Genomic DNA, 20708 nt, shown 5'->3' with positions numbered 1-20708 from the left:
AGGAAAAAACCCATCACATTCATAAACAAATAATTACACAGAATTTACTACATTACAATATTGAATAGTACAATAGTATGAAAATTAGTAATACAATATAGTAAAAAAAATGGAAAATAACTATCTTAAACTACTTGTTTTTTCCTAAAGTCAAAGTAATTACTTAAATCCACTAAACTGCCACTCCAGTGGCAGAGATTTCAAATATTTTTTCTATGTTAAATTATAATCCCTTTAAATGGAGGAGGTACATATGGGGGAAGGGGGTATTTAATACTCGTGACATGATTTATGGTCAATATGCTGAAAGGCCATGGAAATCAGCTCCAACTGTTACTTTAGATGAGAATTTGTCTCTAATAACTTCAAATGAACCTGGCTAAATATATTTTCTCATTTCACACTCAGACAATCACTAAAGGTTCAATCCCACACCCATCTGCAGCAATGGCAAGAATCCCACTGACATCACTGAAAGCAGGATGAACCTCTTTCCTTGAAGGTGTTACATTTATATTTTTCCAAAATATTCATGAGACAAGAGTGGGATTTGTTTTTAGGGGTTTTTTTTATTTGTTTGTTTGGTTTTTTTTAATTATTAAATTAACAGAGAAAATGAAGTTGGGGCTCTTCTACACCAGTTCTGATGGAGACAGCCTGGTGCATGTGCCACGTGCACAGCACCAAAGCATTCAATCCAGGAGCCGTGCAAAGAGACCACACCAAAATTAGGGAAGAATGTATTTGCAAAGGCATCTGAAATGGATTCTCAAAAGTCACTTCTAAAAATAATTTCCAGGCATTTTTGGTGATTTCACCAGGGGTTGCTGTGTCATCTATCCTACAAATCAGTTTTGACCGAATGAAAGATTGCAACACAATTCAAGGTGGGGAAAGGATAAACTCTAAAGTAATAAGATCAGACTGTTATCCATTTAGAGTACTTTCACATCCTGACAGCTCCACAATTTCTGGGAAAGATTTATCTTGTCCTAACAAAACAATTTCTTAAGTGCCATGACTCAAGCGGACCTCTAGCAAAGGCAGGGCTGAGGACTGGGTACCAGGCAGAGTCAGCACCCTGCGTTTCACACCACCAACACCATGGACACAGTGATGCAGGGGGAATGTCTCTCTTTGGAGGCTGGGAAAAGCGATCCTGCAGCGATTCCAAAACCACAACAGCATGGAAAAACTACCAGATCTGAACAATTGAGTCTTATCTTAGGAATAAAGATGCAATTTGCAATTGGAATTCAATAAATATTTTTGGCAAAGACCCACTTATGAAGGGCACTTCATGGACTCTAGAAATAATTCTAAGGCACTCACAGTTTTGTCTATACCTTTTTTCTTTTTAAAGGTAACTGAATATTCAAATGCACGTTTGTATTTTAAGTGCAATTTCTAATTATATGCACAATTTCTAATCCATCTGTTTACTACATACTGTAAATGCCTGTTGTTCTATATGCTTGAATAATTGCTGAAAATTAAATATTGTGAACAGTCAAATTAATTTCTCTCAGCATACCAAATTGCAAGAAGGCTGCAAGATGATAAAATACTACACGCCCCCGGAAATGGAACAAGTCACTCCTACCCCACACCTCACTGAATGTGCTTATTGATGTTTTGTAACAGATAAGAAACTTTTTAATCCAAAAATTTGTAACAACAGTCTGAAAAGCTCCATTACACCTTGCTATCAGTGAGATAGTGCTTTTAAAGGAATGTCGTCTGCAGTGTTGTAAGCTGTGACAGAGAAAGAAAATCATGTTTCTTATGTGAGACAAGTTGGTGCTAATGTTTTCTTATTTTTATCCTGTTAGAATCAATATAGATATATAATAATTTTTTCTTTTGTTGAATTATTTATAACATTTCACAGCAATAATAGTATTCAAGTAGCCCAGAGGAGAAAAACATGGGACAACACTGTACTTGAATATATATTATCCATTCCCAGAAGAGACATGTCCTAGCTTTTTGTGCGAAATGGAGCTGTGCCATAAAACTCCTCTATTGCTATATAATTTTTGGCTTAAACTGTGTTCATTATGCATTTATAGGTTTTTAGGACAGATCAGATCATCTGTTTTGTGCTCCTGGATAATAATGGTCAGGGAATTTTGCCATTTGGCCTCTGTGTCTGGACCATAACCTTGGAATAGCATCTTTACAGCTACAACTATCCTAAGCCAGAAAAATAGGACTCTTTTTAGTCTGAATTTCTCTAACTTCACTATCTTTTATTACTTTTATCTGTTAGATGAAAGAAAATCTTTGTCAGAAATCCTGTCTCCATGCAGGCACACACAAACTACGAAGCCACAACCTCTTCAATTTTTCTTGACAAATTACACAGACTGAAATTATTCAGCTCCCCATGGTATGGTACTGCAAATTTTAGGTTTAAAAAAGGGCACTTGAGAATCCCAGTGATGTGAACCTTTTAAGTTGATGTATTGACACAGGATCCAGTCATGCTTAAAAAGAGATGAGAATCTTACTCTAAATGTCTGACTCTGTCATTTAACATTGAGTCTCTCTGCCCACACATGGAGACAGGTGAAGAAAATGTAGGATTTTAATTCTGATACACCTGTCTATATGTACATCATTACCAATGAGAAATCAAGCATTCAGATAGCTTCCTGGATCCTACTCTGGCCGCAGACAGCAAATGCCTCTATAAATCCACACCCCAAAACCCCTGGATCTCCAGTGCAGGAGGAAGGGATGGGGATGCACCATCAGGAATTTTCTTTTTAACTATGGTGAGGCCAGATTTTCCAGACTATAAAGGAATTTCACCTTTCAAGAGCAGAGCTGCACATCATGTTTGAAAACTTCAGCCTTTCCAGAAGACTATGCCCTCATGTCCCACTCACAGTTAAGCTTTTTTCTTGTAGGCTGCCACTGTCTTCCTTTTCTCATGAAAACAGAGATAGAGAACAGGGAAAAAGACCTCCAAACTTACAGATATTCCAATAAAGAGAAAGAAAATCTACTTTGAATATTTTTTTGCTGAAAATTCCTTTAATTAAAAAAAAAAAAAAAAAAACAAAAAAAAAACAACCCCAAACATAACAGAAACAAAAAGGAAAGAAAAAAAAAGTCAAAACTGAAACCCACCAGAACCAACCCTTTGCAATTTGTGTTAGATTTTGGAAGAAAAATAATTAAAAATTGTATCTATATATACACACCTCATAGAGAGGGAGGAAAATCTTTCTGTAGATAGCGATGCAGAACATATATATATCCTGTATGCTATTTGGAGCCAATCCCTTGCAGCCGCTCCCTGTAAACTCAGCAAGAGGCTGGGAGCTGCAGCCCCAGGACGAAGCCCATGGCACACAAGGGCACCTTGCCAGCCTGTGTCCAAACTGCCCCATGCTCCGTTTTCTAAAAGCCTGCTCTCCACTCCCCCGCACACCGAGAGAGCCCAGCAACAAACTTAGCACTGATCAATACCGCCTTGGTTTTTCTGACGCATCTCCATCTGCTTTTCCCCATCTGTTGTCTCAGGCTCCCCCTAAACTGTGAGCTTTTTCGGAGTAGCAACCATCTTTTACTCCACTTATCCTGCCAAGCACGGCAGGGTGCTGCCTCGCGGCTGCAGCTACAAAGGTACCACAAGATTGCAAATAAATATTTAAAAAAATAAGTCACCGTTTCAGTTTACCAAAAGGCAGCACAGGTTTTGCTTTCCCTGACTGAGTTCTTAGCTATGAATTATTTTTAATTATTAAATATTAAAATAAAGCACTAAAGAAAATCCACAAAAACTTGTGCAAAAAAATAACCAAGCCAGAAGCAAACCACAAAACCACAATCCTTACTTTTCTTGCAGGACTCAATATGCAAAAATTAAAGTATTTTGAGTATATAATTCTGGGTTGTTTAGGAACTATTAGAGGTGGGGGTGGACATTCATGATGACAAAAGCCAAGTCCATACACATAGATGGGTGAAACAGGTCTGAACATGCAATATTTTCTTTGTCATGCAGCTGTCTTTATACAGTCCCTTCAACAAAACCTGTATTATTTTCTTCATGTTTTCATCTCCTTTTCTCATGTTTGTTTATAAGAAAAAATAATGTCTCTCTACATAGGAATCTTCTCTTCTCTGAAATTTTTGTCTTCCCATTAAATCTTAATTACATTCTCAGTGCTGCACTTCTGTTGTTAATAAGGCAGTAAAGAGGTTAGACTAATGCCTTGCAGGGTGTTTGTAAAATCCCAGCTATTTTGCACAATGACTTCAAGCAGAAATTAGAGACAGACGTTTTGGAGGTGGAGAGGAAACCTCCTCCTACAGGCTGAATACAATAAAAACTCTGCTTAACATCAGGTTGCAGAAGGAGAGATGCACCAACAGATTAGAGCTAAGCTTGGGAGCGGGGCATGAAGCCCCCCCCATGCAGCTGACCGAACAAGGACTGTATCCAAATCCTGCCTGTTTGCTTCTCTGATGCTGAGCTGTGCATCTTTCTTAGAGGACTCTCTCCTCTGCAAGTGAATCCAACCCAAGCCAAGGGCTTTTCACACATACACATGCAGGGCATAGGCGTATTATTGAGTCAAAGCTGCAGCCCACCCAATAGACTACTCAAGTTAATTCTTAAGCATGTGTTTGCCTTATTTTTCTTCCCTCTAATGCATAGCATTCCCTTAATCAGTTTGGATTACATTAAGTGTTAGAAGAAAGAAATAAAAATCCTGAGAGAAATCCCCTAAGAAATTACAGACTCACATGAAAAATATCTCAGCATCATGTGTATCTAAGCTGTTAATATAGTCTAACATTTTTCCATCCATGCAGCTACTTTGGGTAATCTTGTGTGTGTTTATTCTCTGTTTAATTAATCTAATTCACACCTACTCAATAAATTAAATTTAGCAGCAATTATTTCTTGCGTCATTTGCAGTGCATTCCCAGGTTGTGTCTCAAGAACTGCCTCCGACAAAGAATAATAAGGGCAAAGAGAAGATTCTTCATCCCTATTTGCCTCTCCTAAAGGATCTGAGTGGGCTCACAGCATTCCTTCAAAGACTTAAAAAAACTAATCTCATTCCTCTATTAACAAAAATAACTTCAATATCTTTGAACAATGACAGCACCTTTCCATAATAATAACTTTTTAAGGATACAATGGTCAAATTCTCAGGTAGCACAAACCACATAATTCAGCTGAAGAGGTAGCACCAGAAGCACTTGTGCTTCTTTAAGCAACTTTTCTCTTAATGCTGCACATTTTATTACACAGAGACTGAATAAAATGAAGGTCAGAAAATACAAGCATATGGTGAATGGAGCAAAATTAATTATAGCCAAAATATTCTCTTGCAGAGCAGACTTATATTTATCTTTTGGGTATTGTAGCTACATTACAAAAAAAGTGCATGTGCACTGCTGTTCATACACTGCTGGTAAGTTAAAATTCAGGAAATAATACTTAGATTTCAAACCAAATTCCTTTAAGAGTTGCAAAGCTACTTGCTAATTACCATATAAATAGATCACTGCAGCACAGACTCCTTGCACACAACTCATCCGACACAAACATTACATTTCTCTTAGAAGGCAACAAACCCACAGCATGTCATGACATTGGCTTATATACACAGGAAACAACGAGGAAACGTTCCTGCACAGAAAGTACAAGCAAAGGTAATACTGAGAAAGAAAGAACATGATTATTGGGGGTAGTGGGAGACTTGAGTGCTCTAGGTTTGCCTCCTTGCTCCATGACAGCACCAGCATGAATGCTTAGGCTTGTGCATTAGGCTGATGGAGAAGGGGGTTGCTTCATCCACCCAAAAGACAAGAGTCAGCTCTGCCCTTATATGCCCAGGCTCCAACAGAGCCATCTGAGACTCCCTGTCCCTGTGCAAACTCTAATTCTTTCTCTCCTGTGGGCAACCCAGGCTTGCTTTTGGGCAAGAGAGAAAAAAATGAGGACTGAAATGCAGGGATGGGAAATGGTGGGCTAGCTGGGAACAGGATAGGAAATAAATTCTACAGGGCTCCAAATTGCCCAGGTAAGTTCTGTATACATGGTAGAAAAAACTTGTGCCAGGGTTGCCTTGCATTTAGCAGGGTAGGATGGGCTGGACCCATGCCATAAAGCTTTGCACTACTTGTGGCCATTGTCTTTGAAGGCAGATTAAGACCAAATTTTTATTGCTGGCATCGGATGAGTTAGCTGCTTCCTTTGCATCGGTTCCCTGCTTGTAAAAAATTAAAAATGGTCTTATTCTACCTTACAAAGCACCATGAAGGCCTTAGCTACCACAGGGGGAGAAACCAAGTAGGAACAACACGCAAGGAAGTAGAGGCATAGTAGAATCCACACGACAATCAATGTAAAAACAAGGTTACAAGAGCATGGTCCCATGTAAAGAGTGTTTAAAAAAGATTTAACTTCAGAGTTCTTCAAGCGCTGAAGAAAGCTGCGTATAAAGTGAAAGCTGTGATTAGGGGGCTCTTCTGATATTTAACCCCCAGATACTGCTTTATTTTTACACATGTATGTCTCCGGTTAAATTAAGCTCTGTGCATGTAGACATATGGCAGCACGATCTGTACAATTACACAGATAAGGTGACATACTTAACTGGCAACAACACTACTAATTTCAAAGAAGTTGTGTCAGTCTTCCCAGCAAACGAAAAACACTCTCATTAACATAAGGGGAAGGGGAAAGGAGGAGAGAGTAATTTCACAGAAAATAATTATCTTTGGTTATAACAGTGTAACTCTGATGCAGAGTCAGAAAATAAAAGGGGATAAATAACACAATCCACTGTTAAGCTTGATTTTTGAACAGACTAGTTTAGCTGAACTGTGTGGTCATGAGACTTTGGGGGTTTAAGAGGTGCTGACACAATCTCCTGTGTGATGGAAGACAAAGAAAAATTAATAGTTGGTGATTACTGACATCGTTATGGCTTATGCAAACACACCTGCCTTCCCAGTTGCCTTCTCTTTTTACTTCCATTTCCGAGCTTTGTTTTTTTTTGTTTTTTTTTTAATACACACATGCAGCATAAGTCAATCTAATTCTCCAAACAGGAAATAACACCGTTTGTACCAAGGATCACACATTAACTAAGAGTAAACCAGAACTACATTCCTTGCCTCTAACTTCCAGGCCACTAAGAGATTTTAGAAATTCCTTACACCAGGCAAAACACTACTCAAGCCACAAAAAGTGCCTGATCTAAGAATACAGTATGACTGTATTCACTGCACCTGAGCAAAAGGGGGAACAGCTGGTTTAATATTGTCTGCTTGGGATTTGCAGTGTCCAATATCACAGACACCAGTAGCAACTTTGACTGCTGAGCAGAAGATAAACACAAGTTACTTGATTGATTAAAAAGCAGTAGGCAATAAAAAGGAAAAAAGAACCCCCTCAGCTACCCCCATCCCAAGCTTTCACCTCCTCTGGGCTAACATCACAGCTTTATTTTCCTCCCTGGCAGCTCCCTCTCTAGACCCCTGCTCCTGCATAAATGCCATGCTCACAGGCTCCACGCCTCAGCATCCCTAACTCATCAACCTAATTCCTCCTGCCAGAGTTCAGACCTGGACCACAAGCAATTACTGTAACACAGGGACATTTGCTGATGTTATCATAATAATGTATGGCAGGATATGACAAGTATCCATAGCATATGCATTGTGCATACATTTAACAGGGCTATTACTCAGTACTTGTGGTACAATTTCACCCAGTAAGCTAAACTGTGCTTCTGCCATTGATAATAATTCTAACAAGAGAATTTGGCTACCTGCAAGTGAATGGAACAGCCCTATTTAAAAATTAGTGCAGGAATAGCACAGCCTATTAAAAAGGTGATTTTCTAAACAGTTCTGCCTAGACATGACTTCTGGAAATTTATGAATAGAGAAACTGAACTGACAGACAAGCTAGAAAAATTAATTTCACAGCTAAGCTGATAGGTGAAGTTACTTCTGAATAGGCAGAAGATATGCTCTGCTGTTGTTTGTAGCAACAACAAATGGTTGATGTAATGCACAACAATATAGATTTATGAGATCAGAGGCAAAATTGTTGCGGTTCCAGAATTGGTGCTGGGACAGGAAAAAAGGGAGCTGTCTGGTTATTGGGCAGCAACTTCTTCCATCAGAAAAAAAATCTTTCCCACTGGCCCTTGCCACGCTTATGCCCTTCAGACATAAGTCTCTACTGAAGCAAACAGGGAGTTCAGATTAAAAACTGGTACTGCATTGAGTAAGTGAGGACACAATTGTCCAGTCAAGGCAACGGGAATACTCCTTATTCTTCTTACTGTGAAAGAGGGCTAAAGAAGTTATCATGGACATCTAAAGAAAGGTTAAAATTTCTATAAGTCAAGTATAAATCTGCTGATTACAAAGAAATGGCATTTCTAAGAAATACTGTATTTTTAACTGTCATTTTAAAAGAGGCATTTGATACCAAAGACATCCAGCAATCTCAGCCATATTCAGTGCTTCATGAATAAAAAGCCACTGCTAGCAGAAATCAGGTCTGTTAAAGAGAAATGATAAAACTAGATTTATTATTTTATTAATAGCAGCATTACTGTAGCTGCAACTGAGGTGACACAGCTCACACCTTTACCCTCTCCACAGATAACATATACAGATTGAGAAGGAAATCGCTGCCAGGGAGGAAGAGACGAGGGAAGAAACATGCTGGCTGAGCCCAAATTTTGTCATTTTCAGTGGAATTAGTGGTCTGGCCATTAGACAATATTTACTTAGTCTAAAATTCTTTTCTATTTCTCTTCATCCTACCATTTTGGAAGTGATGCTTCTCTCTTTTTTTTTTTTTTTTTGGTATGTGTACAAATACTGTCTACTGTGAATTAATTTACAGGATAATCACATAAGGCAAGAAAATACTCCCACTTACAAAAAAAACAAAAAAACCCCAAAAAACAAAACAAAACAAAACAAAACAAAAAAAAAAAAAACAAAAAACAAACAAACAAAAAATCCACAAAAAAAAATCCACAAAAAAAAAAAAAAAAAGAAAGAAAAACCATGAGGTGAGGTGACTCAGTCAAAAGAAGAGTTTCTGTCCCTGCTATGCTGTAGCTCAGGATCTAATTGAAAATTTCCTCTGGGGAATAAACATGCCCTGGCAAACAGATGGACTTGATTTACATCCTTCTCCCTGTTTTTTTTTGTCTTCTCTTTTTTCTTAATTATTACTATTATCATTGTTATTATGACAAACTCCTTAATGCAGGAACTTTGTCTAATATGCTATACAGTGCCTAGCACGCTTATAGGTCCCACTGTGATTAAGCACACAACTCCAACATCCACGGTCCTTTGATTTTCCAGCTGTTAACCCTGGGCTCAAACCCCTGGATATACGGTGTCTAGTAAAGAATAAGCATGCCAAAGCAGAAATTAAAGCTTTTAAAATGCTCCAAAGCTCAATTTTTAACAGTGAGTGCATTACAAAGAAGTCATTAAGAGCTACACTTTTAAATAACAGAGAAGTGAAAGCAAAGAAAGTAGATAATTTAGCATGTGTTGATACAACATAAATTACAGAGGATGGAAGCCAGCTAATGTAGTAAGGGAATTAGATTGTAAAATTCTGTGTTAGTTATGGTCACATATCAGTGATGGATATATCAGGCTGGACTCTGTAACTGTTGGTGAACTCAGCATTTGTACAAACAGTGTTAAAAGAGCATGGAAGGAAAGGGAGACCGATTCCTCAAATTTACCATTGACTGGAGAGCCTCACAATCAATGTCTTTTCCCCCTGCAAGGTCCTCTCTGCTCTTCAACAGGCAAGGACACTTACAGTCTGAATAGCATTGAACTATTGATGCTATGACATGATCTGCAGAGCAGATTTTCATCACACACGAGTTGCCAAAAACAACTCCATGGCCAACACACGTGAGGGAGACACCCTTCAAGAGGAGCACCCAGTGGGAGGCAGCTGACCTGCAATGCCATCAAAATTCAAAATTTTCTAATTAGATCACAATATCACCTAAAACACACCCTGGAGAAAGACTGCAGGTTAGACTAAAAACTAAAAAAAAAGCTAATGGCCTTCATTTACAAGATATGGAAGATCTTATTTCAGAGGAAGTTTTTATTAAGAGTTTAGCAGCATGGATGGAGCAGTCGGGACAGGCGAGTGTCCCTTGTCTACAAGAACAGGCTGAGAAACCTAGAAACCCTCCACGACCACTGGGAAACCCTCCAGAGCCGCCCAGAGCAATTCCCTTCTCAAGGTCTGCTCTAACAACAGCTATAATATTTAACTGTGATAGAAGGATAATCCCAGCTCCATTCCTGGAAATGTTCATGGCCAGGCTGCACGGGCTTCTAAGCAACTGGTCTAGTGGAAGATGTGCCTGCCCATGGCAGGGGTGTTTGAACTAGATGCTCTTTAATGTCCCTTCCAATGCAAACCATTCCATGATTCTATCATTTCTGGGCTGAAAAGAGGCATTGGGTACCCTGCATCTGTACTGTTGGCGGCCATCAGGATGTCGAGCAGCAGTAAACCACTGGATTTGTCTCAGTCTGTGAGAGCAAAGATGTGCGGGGATTTCTCAGGACAAGCCAGAGAAAAGCGGCTGTAAAAATCAGGACGTACGACAGGAGGGTGAAGCACTATTTTAGTATGGCAGAGTAAATGTGGCTTTCAGACCCTGCAGGATTCTTCGCCAGCTGGCTTTGTGAGTGCAAAAGAAAGCAAAGCCCAGCCTACTGAGAAGAGCAGCATTCATACCAATTAAATTCTGACACTCACTAACCCCGTATTAGCTTATATAAATATTAATTCTACTTCAGCATGAAAAGATCCAGAGTCTTTCCAAATCTAGGTGCAGATGTGACAGTTCAGAGACAGCTTCCAGAGGCAGAGTACTGCTGCTCTGCAAAGATGTACTGACCTACATGCACTATTTCTAAACCTAAAAGTGCATCCTGCCTTAACCACTGCTGCAAATACTATTTCAGAGGTGCCAGAGGTCTGCCTCTGTATAAATGGTGCCAACAAAAGGCTAAGCAAGGTATAAGCAGATTTTCCAGACTCATAAGCATAATTTTAGAGTAAATTAATGAATAAGAATGTGCACAAGAGTGAAATTTGGTTTGTTGGTGTGTTAGTTAAAGAATTTCTTAAGTAATATATATTAGACTGAAGAGAAGCTTACTGGGTTTGTTCAAAATATGTTAACACTAAACAAAGTAATGCAATGGCTTGAATTAAAATTCATTTTTTCCAGAGTGCAGAAACATAATAAATCAACACAGTAAATTACCCCTGTGCTGTGAAATTAACACCCATATACATGAAATAAAAGTGTGAATTTACAGCTCTGATCAATCAATTTTTTTTATTAACTCCATCTTCTGTTTTATTTACCTTCTTCCACATGCCCCTCACCCAAGAGTAACTGACTCGGCTCAGGCCGAATGTGGCACTCCTGGGGGAGCTGGTCAGCCCAGCTGCTCCAGCAGCAGCTCTGCCATCCTCCCCGTCTGACACCACCCACAAAGGAGCACAGCCTTGTGACCCTGTGCTCTGCCAAAGCAACCCTTAGCCCTCCCAAGCACAAAAGTCAAGCTATGAGGAAAAGGCCTGGCTCTCCCAGCAGCCACATGAGTGTTTAGGCTGACTTGCAGCTGCTGAAGATGCTGAGCTCCAGGAATGCCTCCCTTGCTGCTGTGTGTATACACAGCTGGGAAACAAATGCCCAGGGGAATGCCTTTCCTTGTAGTCATGTAACCCCTACAGTCACCTCAACTTTTTGAAAAACATGTTTCCTACTCCCCTCACAAAACTGTGCTTTTGCAATATATTCCCCTTGCCCTCTATAAAGGAAAATCCCATCTTGCTCTCTTGGACCTGCTACACTTAGGCTGCAGTGTCCACCAGTTAGCAGAACAAGGCTGCCTTGTTTTCCAGTGTAAATAATTTATGGTTTCACACGTGCTCATGTGCTTCATTATTCACTTAGTACTTGTACCTATGAATATCAGCTCATGAGATAAAAGTGCGTACCAAGGCGCAAACTGGTGCTTGGCAGTATTTCAATAAAAATATCAAGGTGAGAAAAAAAAAGGCCTTCATGGGAGGTTGCCCACACTGCCTTTCCAATCCTGACACACATGGGTGGGCTGCTCATGTTCCTGTCCTCTTCTCTGGAGCACTCATATAAACCCCAAGCCCAAAGAGGAGGGCCCTTGCCACCATGTACTTGTTCGCCCAGAGCAGAGTCAGTGAGAATACGCCCAGGGTGACTTCAGTGCTCAAATCTTGCTATCAGTGGCTTTTTAGCAGCTCTTCATTCCTGCAGGAGCAACTCTTCATCTCTCTAAAACCCACAGAGCAAACTGCAGGTTATAATCCTGAAAGGTCTGAAGCCTGCCTTCAAACAGATCGAAATGCACGTAATACATTTGCAGTTGGACTGCCTAAAATAGCCACCATGAGCTGTGCCAGTCTATAAAAATGTAGGAAGTGACAACTTGTCTATTAAGAGGTTTCTTCTATCTACAGATATGGCATACAAGGAGTAATGTTGCTTCTGCTATCCAAATAATCAATCATGAGTGTAAGAATTGGCTGCAATTATGATCCTGAATTAGAACCAGGAACAAAACCTGGACTCCCTGTGTCCCTGCTTGATCAGATGTGCAGTGGTCCATGTGCCTCCAGAAACCTGCCTGACCTGCATGAGCTACAAGGCAGCTGAAAGTGAGCTCCGAAGGAAGGCAAACACAGTCACTGCTGACCTCCAAAGACAACTGAGAACATCCCTATGCTCCAGCAAACTCCCCATCTCTTCTGTCAGTTCCCACCAAAAGATGTAAAAAATGCAGGATGCTGCCTTCGTGTTGACTCTCAGCAGTGGATTACTCGCAGGAGTGAGATGTCAGTTTGCTGGCAGTGTTGAAACTTCCAAAGTGACACAGAAAATAAAAGATCCCCTTTCTCAAATGACTATTCTCCCCCGACAGCAGGAGCATGCTCATTCAGCCCACGTATACAGCAATCGCAGCTTATTTGGGTTCACATTAAACCTTTTCATCTTGATTATACAGCATGCTGTCACATTTAGGGCTGCTGTGCAACACTCTACGTGAGTCACTGCTGTGCTGAATCCCAGCTAGAGTATGGGGCTGGCAGGCTACGAACCTCTTCTGTGCATGCAGAAGTCTCCTGTACAAAACAACTGGAGTGTAAATTACTGTCTTAGAGAAAACTAGTGCACTGCAGGGAGACGGCTGAAAGGAGCCTTGTCAGAGACCCCCAGGGGCACTCTCTAGGAAAATCCATTATGCTTTTATTTCTCGGACATCAGCATCCCATCAGGAGAAAGCCTTCTGATGTCAAGGCCTGGCGCTCCCCTTTGGGAAAACGGATCTCTGGACACACACACTCTGTCAGCCTCATCATTTTCAAAACAAACTCCAAGAGGCTTGGAGTTCTTTGCCCAGTTCTCACTGCTCTGCATTTGGCACTGAATTGGATAGAAAAGGGATGATTTATCCTCTCTATAACAAATCACAGCCAGTCACTAGCAAGGATGCTTACTGAGTGTAAGGGGGGCCCTTTGGGAGTTGCCCAAGCAGCAAAGTTACTCATCCTGAAGCCTTTAAGCTCTCAGACAGCGATTTCCACAGTCCAAATGAAGATTAACCACTGTCAGTGTTAACTGTGAGAGTAAGATCTCACTGTTAGGGAAAAGGATCCTGCGTGCTCTCCAGAGGGACAAAAAGCCAACCCACAGGGTGTGACACCAGGCTAGGGTGCTGCAGGGCTGCCACATGCCCAGCTCCAGTCCTTGTCACAGGCTCATCCTGGCAGATAAATAGGGCTGCGCTGAGCAGATTGCTCTGCAGGAGGAGCTGATGGAAGGGAAGCACAAGCATTAAACACTGTGAGTCCTAACTCTGCTACTTTGCCCAGATGGGATTTATGGGGTGGGGAGGGGGAGAAGGGATGCAGATGGAAGAGCATCTTCGGCCATTCCAAGTGTTAAAAATAAGTGAGATATGCGCCTTAGGGCTCAGCAGATTGAACACAGCGATTATACATTCTCCATAATTCTTCACCTGGGCTTACGCTTGAGAAGATCCTGACCCCTTCTTATGCCACACATTGCAATAGGATTGCCCAACCAAATGTTGAAAATCTATTTAGTGAACATCATTTCCATACACAAAATTAAAAATGTTCCCTCTCACATCTATTCCTTCTAGTTTTTTAGCTGTTTAGAAATTTAGCAGAAGATATAAATAAACTTTAAAAAAAAAATCAAAACCCCAGAACAAAAGTAGGAGAATGAAAACAAGCAGGAGCACTGTATGAATTCTCTGAACTCCCATCATAAAGATCAGCATATTGCTCTGAAAGATCCCTTTGACCCTCAAGCTCCAGATCATGCTGGAGGGTCCCTACAAGCCCAATGAGTGAGCAAAGCTGGGTACATGCTGAAGTGAGGAAAACGGCTGCCAAGCACAGGTAGGCATCCAGCAGAGCATCCACAACCTCAGGCTACGTCTCCTAAGTAAATTTCTTTATCAGCCTCATTCAGCAAAGGCACCTGGGGTACAGACGTGTGTAGAGCTGCTCTGCACGGGTGCCATGCTCCACTGCCATCTAACAACAGAATTTTAACTTAAAACAATCACCCTCTCTGCCACACTGCACCCACCAGCTACATCCCCAGCTGTTAGAAATCAATGCAAACACACAGATTTTTTTTTTAAAGGCCAGAGGGACGTTTAGGTCATCTAAACTGGTTTTTTTTTTTTTTTTTTTTTTTTTTTTTTTTTTTTTTTTTGTGTAAAGCAAGCTGTAGAATTAAATCCACCTACTTTAACGTGGAACCTTATTACATGTGCTGGACAGCCATCATGTCACTTACTTCAGTGGTGCTACACCAGCTAATAAAAGAATGAAACAGTGCTCTGTAGCCTGCAACAGCTTGAATCTGCTTCCTAGCACTGCTCTGCAGTCAATGCAGCAAAGTCTCATCCCTGTAGACACAGGGAAGAGGCAACAGCCAGCAGCGATTCAGTGACCCAGGGCAGAGTGATTGCTGCAGCAGCACATCTGCAGCACATCATCTGCCAGAGCCTTTGCACACCGATGCAAAGCAGAATGCTTCAGACATATACAAGATGCTTTAGTCACATAAGCTATCAGAAAACAGAGGTTTGGAAAGCAAACCAGTGCACCCTGAAGGGGTGAAAGCCAATAAATACGTAAATTGCATTTTCCCACTGCCCCGAGGCAACAGGGTTTTGTTACCTGTTTTGGGATTGATCACAAAGAAGTTCTGGGGATTTCCACTTGTAATCCGGTAAGTCAGTTTTTCATTAGTGCTGGAGTCAGGGTCCTGGGCTTGGATCTGAATGACAGATACATCCTTTGGGGAGTTTTCCATGATAACTGGGTAATAGATAGGCTCAGAGGTGAGAGGGGCATTGTCGTTCACGTCCTCTACTTCAATGTAGACTTCGATGGTAGTGTAGAGTGGGACAACACCATGATCAGTCGCATACACTGTCAACCAGTAGGATTTGGTTGTCTCCCGGTCAAGAACATCTGCTGTGTAGATAACTCCTGTAGAAAAACAGCAAGCAGAGGATGTCATGAATAGGATCAATAAAACATCACATCTGTTTTCATTTGGCCATACTACAGGAATGTGTTCAGCATATAACAAAGGCTCTACCCATAGAAAAATTCAAGTTGTCCAACAAATGAAAACAGAAGCCTGAACTCAGGAATTGTTTTGTGAACTCAGCTCAACATCTCAATCCTTTTTCCCAAGAAATTGAGAGGGAGGAAAGGTAAAAGGATGGCTCTTCATAAATGGCCTAATGCCACAGCCATTTCTTTGCTAGAACTGAAGCTGGCAGAGTAAGAGAAGAAACAGTAGGGAGGGATACAACCACTGACAATGAATTGCACCAAAAAAAAAAAAAAAAGCTTTTCTTTTCTTGTTCCTGCCTGTGCCCTTGCTAAAGAAGAAAACCTAGAAGGCAATTTAAAATTAATCCATCCAAGTTCAAGAAAATAGCCAGTAAATTTAAAATTGAGCTCCCTCATTGCACAATGCCAAAATCCTGGATAACAAGCTAACAAAAGCTCACACAGTAGCCCTTAGACAATGAATATAACAAATATATTTCTATCCTCTTTTATCACAGAGGAAGGAAAGGCTTGGCCACTTTACCTACTGGTGTAAGAAAACATCAGTTGGTTTTCTACCTGGTCCTAAGAAACAAAAGAGAAAGTCTATCTGTGTATAAGGAGATGAAAATGTTCTTGATATATGTGCCACAGAAGTGGTGAGGAAGTGCATTTTCTTATTCTGATGCTGATGTGATTCTGGCTCAGAGCCACAGAGGGACTGAATTACCAGCCCTGTGCCTGAACTGTCCTGGTGTGAAGGGCTTCCGCTCACCTCATTTCTGCCTGAAGTGCTTTAGAAACCCATCCTCCTCCTGACATTAACACCTGGTTTGTGTCTGGTTGGAACCAGATGACCCTTCAGGTCCCTTCTAAACCAAACCATTCTGTGATTCTGTGATAAAGCAGAAACTCTGCCACTCTAAGACTTGCTTGTATTGGCATAGTCCAAACCTTCACTGGCTTAAGCACTGACCGCGAGTGCACAGAGGACCAAACACACCAGTACCACACACAAAATCACACCAGCATCAAAATTAGCAAATTCACTTCCTTATCACTTCTGTGACCATATATCAAGAACATTTTCATCTCCTAATACAGCATTGTTCATCTTGAGAGACACACTAATGCAGTGGATCTGAAGCTTAAGAAATACTCGAAAGGACTGTTTGCAAACCATCAAATCATGTCATTAGTAGATGGCAAATTATGGAGAAATTGCAGGGCAAAACAGGAACACAGAAAAGCTGAATTTAGTCTCAGATGTGTTTGATGCTATTTAGAACAAAATTATCAGTTAATTATTGAGGACAGGGCTGCTCTAAGGTCACCACTAATAAAAGATATGTGTGTCTTTTTGGCTTTTTTTTAAGGATCCAACTGCACTGTTTCCATGACAGCTTCAAGTCTTAGAAAAATTTTCAAGGTAGCACAGAACCCAACCACACAGACACAGAGATGCCACATGTATTTGCTCTTCTCTTATAAGATACTTTTTAATACTACAATTTTTTTCAAGCTTTGGATTTTTTTTTTTTTTGTGTATTTAATGCTAGTTTGAACTGACAAGTATACTCCTAACATTTGATCAACCATATAATAGAGGAAGGGGAAAGGAGCAGCACTGATTCTGGTCATGTATGGCTTAGGTTGTTTCATAGTAACCTCAGATCCTTGTATTATACTTTGTAGGTGAGTAGGGCAGCACTGGAGGACAAAAGCAGAGTGTATTCTAAATATTCTTGTTGGCAGCAGCCTGTGCTATGTAATGAGTTTCTGTAGAAACATAGGGGAAATATATGGTGAACTGCAATGAAAAAAGCCTGCAAATCTAGAAGATAAATTACACTGCAGGGATGAGAAGTGCCCATAACAACCTATAGAAATAAATAAATAAATAAATAAATAAATAAATAAAATCCACATAGGAAAGAATCAGGAAAAAAAGATGAATATTAGTGATACTAGAGATGATGATTTATTCAGAAAACAAGAAGAATTATTTTACATCTTTAAACAAAATTTGAAATAAATAGGCTTCTCCCCCCAGTGAGAGCACAGAAGGTTTTAGCAGATTAACCTATGTTTATGAAGCTGAATTTCACCGATACTGAGGTGATAATAAATCTATCTTCTGAGTCATTCCTTCATTTTATAACTCCTGGCAACAGTTACTTTTCATTTCTGTATTTCAGAAGGGAAGGATCATTGAACAAGCATTAGGTACTGCCAACAGGTCTGCTACACTGGTTCTTACTTTTACTTTTGATTTATTAAAAGGTCCCAGATACAATTAATTCCTTTTCCTCAATAAGTCTTGTTGTTTCACCTGTCAACAGCTTGATAAATAAGAAGAATTTTGTTCACTTTTAGGTTTTTCGCATGGAAATCCTTCCATTATCCTAGGAACACCTTCTACCATGGTCTTCAACATTCTGTACAAAATGTCTCCTTGCTGTACACCCACATACGGATATAAAGGTAGTACTCACAAGAATACACAAGCTGCCCAAATATTTAATGGATCACTCTGCACAGGTGTGGATGACATCCTTCCAGAGGGATGCCAAATGCCAGCTTCACATGAGGTGTTAACCTTTGAGACTAATGATGATATTTGGTCGTCAACACTGCTTTTTCATCACTATGGCATGAATGCAAAGAGCTGACAGAGCTGATAGCAGGGGCTGCAAAATATTCCCTGGGCAGTTCACAGATAGGCTCTCACTCGCTTTAGCTGAGAGAAAGGAGGGGAATATCCTCGGATAAAATCACAACAAATTCAGAAAACACACCACTTACTTCAAAGCTCATAGATATTAACAGGTAATAGCTCCTGCTATTACAGGAGCAGAAAAAAGGAGAGGCCTTTGGGAGCAGCTCTAAGGGCTTTTCTTGGATGGGTTTTGTGGTGCACTCTTTCCACCTGCTTGCTAATTAAAAGAGAAATGTGAGCAAAGTAAGGATGCCTGGACTAAAAAAATCCAGAAGAAACACCTGCAGAAATCATGAAAATTTCAAAGGGACTAAAACCCTAAAAGTTCTGAGATTTTGCAGACACATTTCTGAACAAGACAGATAAAACAGATGTTCTCATCCACTGGGATGCTACACCACGGTGGCACTACAGTGTTTTTATGTAAGACAGCTGAAATCCAACCACACATCTGTGAGCCAGCTCTTAATGTTGCCCTCAGCTGGATTTTGCAGTATCCCTGAAGGCCTGGAGCCAGCACCACCTGAGGCCCAGGGCAGCCTCAGAAATAAAGCCAGCCAATAATCCAAAAAGCAGTGCCACTAATAAGCTTGCCACTGCATACCTCCAAGTACATATGCCCCATGCAATTTGCCAACCACCACGTGCATTACAAACACTGTAAGTGAAAAACAACAGCGTGCATTAGCTGCTGAATAAAATCCTTAGCACATTTTAATGTAAATTAAGCACAGCCCTTGGGCTTGGCAATATACCAGCAATGCCAAGGTTGTGCGCTTGTTTCTCTTTAAGGCTTGTTTTCCCCCTTTCCCTGAGAAAATAATGGGACAATGCTTTCTGTATGGCTCCTGCAATTGGATACAATGAGACATAGCATTATGAAGGACGAAGGTTAAAAAAAAAAAAAAAAAGAAACTATTAAAGTGGATAAAGAATTGGCAAACTGGATTTCCCTCTTTCCTCTCCCACTGATTTGCTGTATATCTGTCACCAGACCACTTCAAATGATGTGGTCCACCCAAAAAATATCTGAAAGTCATGTATTTACTATCATGATGAGAAACCTGAGAGGCTCTTAAAACAAAAAGGGATTAGAGAAAAGCATTATTTCTTTCATCACCTCTTTTTTGTCCCCTGTTTGTTTACTTTACATATTTGACAGTACTGTGTATATAGGTAGTGTGATGGATGGACCTGCCACAGCTCTTTAAGAGAATGTTTACTGGAGCTGTCAGCCTGGCTGTTTACATAGGTGCCCATCGCCATGGATGTCTGCTACACACATACGTTCCTCCTAAAAGTCAGATCATCCTTCATGAATACCCTCAATAGCACAAACATTGAAAGGAGTTCAATTCTGTTTAGTTTTTTCAAGGCAAGATTAAAAGACAACTTGGTGGTCTGTAAGAAGCTGTCCGTGGAAAAGTCAAAAGAGAGTAACAAAGCTCTTTAATCTAGCTGAGAAAAGCAAACTGAGGTCTGATGGCTGGAAGTCAATGGCAGAAAAAAGAGAGTGCAAATATTCAACAAGGAGGATATCTAGCAGAAGCAACTGCTTGTCAGGGACAGGCCAGAATCTCACATCATTTGGCACCTTGGTACTGACACAAGACAATAGACCCTATTCTTCTATCTAAGTTATTGGCTTAGCTGCAGAAACTAACATAGAATGTGATTTTGCTGAGTGACTCAGTAGCCCATGTTAAAAAAGTTGCCAGTAGAAGTAGCCATACACTCAGTAACCAATGAACAAGACATGGGGAAAGAAGACTGACTATGAAGTATCTGCTACTCTTCCAAAAATTATCACACAGAAATGCCACATAGAAATATGTAGTTCTCTCCTTTTCAAAATACTGCAGTAGTTTTGCAGGGGGACATATTGCATCAGCCATCAATTGAGAAGAGCCTCACTGACAAAAGATGTTTCTTACTCTCCTCAACCTTTTTCAGGACTATGAGCTAATTGCACAAATGTGCATCTCAGACTGGGAAATTAGGAAAGGTCAGATGAGGTGAATGGCCCACTTATTTCCAGAGCCTGGCCCAGGAGCAGCTGTAGAGGTGGGCAGGAGGAGTGGGAGGCAGCAAAGGCGGAACATGCCCTCATCACAAGCTGCAGCACAGAAGAGACACTACAGTAAGACACTCCCAGATACTTCCAGCTACCAGAGTGCAATATGCCCATTCCCACCCAAATCCAGTTCCTTGCTAGTGCAAATGCAAGGTTTTGTGGTTAAAGTCACTATAAAAACATATAACCTTCAGGGT

At 40.6% G+C, this 20708-nt stretch overlaps 1 protein-coding gene across 1 annotated transcript in view; it reads right to left on the bottom strand.

The window, feature by feature from the left end:
- Positions 1-20708, bottom strand: part of FAT3 (FAT atypical cadherin 3) — a 333799-nt gene that overhangs the window by 202402 nt on the left and 110689 nt on the right. Inside the window, exon 3 of the mRNA XM_053970651.1 lies at positions 15332-15646. Coding sequence (XP_053826626.1) covers positions 15332-15646 — 315 coding nt within the window. The remainder of the gene's footprint in view (positions 1-15331; positions 15647-20708) is intronic.

The sequence above is a fragment of the Vidua macroura genome, chromosome 2, assembly GCF_024509145.1.
Source record: "Vidua macroura isolate BioBank_ID:100142 chromosome 2, ASM2450914v1, whole genome shotgun sequence".
Lineage (NCBI taxonomy): Eukaryota > Metazoa > Chordata > Aves > Passeriformes > Viduidae > Vidua > Vidua macroura.
This window is presented reverse-complemented; position numbering and strand designations above follow the sequence as displayed.